General features: G+C 29.3%; 1 protein-coding gene across 1 annotated transcript; it reads left to right on the top strand.

Annotated features, from left to right (window-relative positions):
* The first annotated feature begins 1,465 nt into the window (after window positions 1–1,465).
* Window positions 1,466–2,113, top strand: LOC106754245 (glutaredoxin-C9). Its single transcript, XM_014636247.2, has one exon. It carries the CDS (start codon window positions 1,532–1,534, stop codon window positions 1,946–1,948), a length of 417 nt encoding a protein of 138 aa, XP_014491733.1. The 5' UTR covers window positions 1,466–1,531; the 3' UTR covers window positions 1,949–2,113.
* The last annotated feature ends 1,707 nt before the right edge of the window (window positions 2,114–3,820 follow it).

Here is a 3,820-nt window from a genome sequence, read left to right as displayed (position 1 = left end):
AATTAAGAAATAATAGATTTATTTTATCAAATATTGCTAAAGTACATTGAAATATATATATATATATATATATATATATATATATATATATATTTGTCAACGCGTGCATGTAGTTTTTTAGTTGGTACATTTATTAAATTTTTTTTTTTTTGTAAGAAATTGCTTAATATGTTTTTGATTTTTTGTTAATTGAGAGAGATTAAAGGGAAAAGATTGAAAAAAATGAGACAGGTGAGTAAGAGTTTGGAAGTTTCTTATTTTTTTTATTTGGGAATGAAAATTATTTAAATATCCTTAATTTTAAAACTAAGAATTCATAAGGATATTTTTGTCTACTATTATCTGATACACATGGTTAAAATTTACCAACTGAAAATCATATATATATATATATATATATATATATATATATATATATATATATATATATATATATATATATATATATATGTTGCTTTAAACAAATGGTAATGAGTATTAATAGTACATTAGCTATTAAAAGCAATTTTTCATATTAAATTATTAACTAATAATGTTGGGTCAGTCTTTAGCATTTTCCCACAAATTTAAAATAAAAGTACCACGAACGTTTTGGACAAGATAAACAAACTCTTATTTCTAGAAGTAAAATTATAAACAATGACCCGATAGAAAAGAAAAACCTAACACATCGTTTAAATTACGTAAGTCGTGACTAAAATGGTGTTCAAAAATTCAATTGTACATTGCTCCTCAATTTTATTTTTCCACCATGTGTATATCGCCCAATCCCAACACCATCTTTATATCTCATCTTCGTAACCTTCAACACCACATATTGAGAAATACTTATATGTAGTTCTTTTTTGGTTCAAATCTTTTTTGTCCCTAAGTTAAGTTCTGATGTTCAGTTTAGTCTCCGTCTCTAAAAATGTCAACCTTTAGTCCCTATGATATGAAGAATGTATCGAATGAGTCCTCATAACAGCACTTAATTAACAATAAATCACAAGTTTTCATACTTAGGTATCTAATATTTTGTGATTTGTTAACGGAAGGTGTTATGAACAACAAATCACTTAATGAAAAACTTGTGATTTGTTAAGAAATATGACTGATTTGATACATTTTTCATATCATAGAAACTAAAGGTTGACATTTTTAAAAACAGGAACTAAACTGAACATCAGAACTTAACTTAGGGAGCAAAAAAGGGTTTAAACCTTTTTTTTTTTAAGTTCACATTAATTAAATATATAATATAATTAATTTTATTTTTATTTGAATAAGAAAGATTATAATAATGTTAATGATTAAGAAGGAGTAAAAATATATAGAAAAAAAAGGGAAGAGGAAAAGTTGGGCGCCGTCCAAGTGAATGAAAAAGTGACATAAGGTAGAACGTCAGAGAGAGCAGGGTGACCAAATACCACGTACGCCGCGTGACTTAGAAATGTTATGTTGACGTAACCACTAATGACTGTTTCAAAATCTTGATGTCTGTATTAAATGTTCCACACCCTCTTCCTCTTCCAACAACCAAACCAAGGCAATGCATCAAGCGATTCCCTTTAGATCATGGCGCCCTCTCCCATTAATTACACATTCCCACAACGATCCTCATAACAACACTCACAATCCTTCTTCATCACCCATCCTGCTCAACATGGTCTGGGAGAACGCCGTTACGGTCGTTGGGAGAAGAGGCTGCTGCATGACCCACGTCGTCAACCGTTTGCTTCTCAGTCTCGGTGTTAACCCTGCGCTTTACGAGGTCGAGGAGAACGACGAAGCCATTGTCGCCACTCAATTGGAAGCTACCGCTCGGACTGAAGTGGTGCCACCGCTGCAGTTTCCTGCGGTTTTCATCGGTGGAAAGTTGTTTGGAGGCTTGGATACAATCATGTCCACTCATATTTCTGGTGAATTGGTTCCTATTCTTAAACAAGCTGGGGCTTTGTGGCTATGATATCGTTTTCTTATTCTTTACTACATTTTTACTCTTCTTCTTTGTAATTTTCCTGAAAGATGATTAAGAATAATCACTTTCTTGAGCCTTAGATTTTAGCTATGCTATTATGATGATATGCCTGAATTCTAATCAAAACATAATTAAAATGGGAAATTTCTACTCTGAGTTCAGCTGTTAAAGCTTTCTCTTTTATTTATTATGCACAACACATTATCTTTGGTTTAGGAAAGATTTTAAAATACGTTATCTTAGGTCTACACAATTTAACCTATGATCTTCACACACATTTAATAAATTTTTCACAAATCATTACTCTTTTTGATATGTGGTTGATGTGAACCGTTTAAGATGTTATGTAGTCTAAAATCCCACTGTTGTTTAGAAGAAATAACAATTAATGTAACAGGAAATGCAATATCTATCTCAAAGGTCTTTTATAAATTTTATGGTAAACTTTTGATTAAAATTAACATAATTACCGTTCAAATGTGTATATTGTACGATGAGCTTTAAACTAATATTCGGAACAATCTATAATGACTAGATTGATGCATGACTGTCCTGCTTCATAATTAATTGGTTTAGCCGAGTTTGCTGGTTGACAAGTTAGGTTGTAGTATCATCCAATTCACATCTCATTAAATAGTTATACAATACAAATCAACTTTAAAAAAATAAATAAAATTAAAAAGATTTTTGTTTTAGTTTTTCACTTTTTATTTCTTTTTCATTCTTCACGCTTGTCTTTTTATTTGTGAGTTTCATTTTCGACGCAACTAAAAATTTGAGAAATTGTTAATTTTTAAGACTAAAATTTTGAGAATTTATTAATTTTAAAAAAAAACTAGAATGATAATGTTATACTTCAAACTTTATTTTTCCGTGAAAGCTATCATTTTCAACCTGCATTTGATTTCTTCATAATTATTTTTTTATATTATCTCTTCTATTCTCATATTTTATATCAAGCCATCACTCTATAGTAAAGGAAAATAAAAACTGAAACAAGGAATATATAAAAAAAAGTCTGAAACTTAAAATTAAAATTCATTTATTTTGTCAGATAAAGACGTCCAAAATTTCATCGATTTTATCTCTCATGAACGTATATGAATTTAGAGTATTGTGGTAGTTTATATCTTTGCCTGTTACTATTCAACGTGTTTTGTGAGAGCTAGAAAAAGATTACTTTAATCAATATTACAAAATTGTGAATTTTGGTACCTGTAAAATACATTTCACCATTTCCAATTACAATTACGTAAAAATATCACTTTACATCCCAAATAAAAATGTTAGCTGAATAATGAAAAGAAAAAAAAAAACAACTAATCCCAGTGAATCATTTAATTCTTTTAATTCTTTGTCTATCTTGAGAAGTTTCAATTGAAGGCGTCCAAGTATAAAATTGCTGCAAAATAAAAAATATATAAACTAAAATACTTTAAAAAATGGCTGTAAAATAAAATACTAAAATGATGAAATTGACAACATAAACTTCTAAAAGAAAATCCATTGATTTAGAAGACTTATCAATAGATGTATGATTCAAGAACATTGGACTTTAGAGGACAAAATTTGTTTCCCTTGTTATATCAGAATGACACTTGAAAAAATCTTATCAAAGTTTTCAGTTAACTCGTAAATTCGTACGAGTTTATGTTTTTCAACATGGCTTCCGAGTTAACTAGGAACTAAATTCGTTTTTTGCGTAAAATCGATAGAATCGTAAGTTTGGAGCGATTCTGCCACTACTGCAGAATTGGCCTTTAACGTCACCCCTTAGACGTCTAACCACAAAATATCCAACGTAAATTATTGACCGGTGACATTTTTCATAAATAAATGGTCATATAGACGTCATTAGGA

This window comes from Vigna radiata, unplaced genomic scaffold (genome assembly GCF_000741045.1).
Source record: "Vigna radiata var. radiata cultivar VC1973A unplaced genomic scaffold, Vradiata_ver6 scaffold_86, whole genome shotgun sequence".
NCBI lineage: Eukaryota > Viridiplantae > Streptophyta > Magnoliopsida > Fabales > Fabaceae > Vigna > Vigna radiata.
Note: the sequence above shows the minus strand (reverse complement) of the source record. Positions and strands in the feature narration are given on the sequence as shown.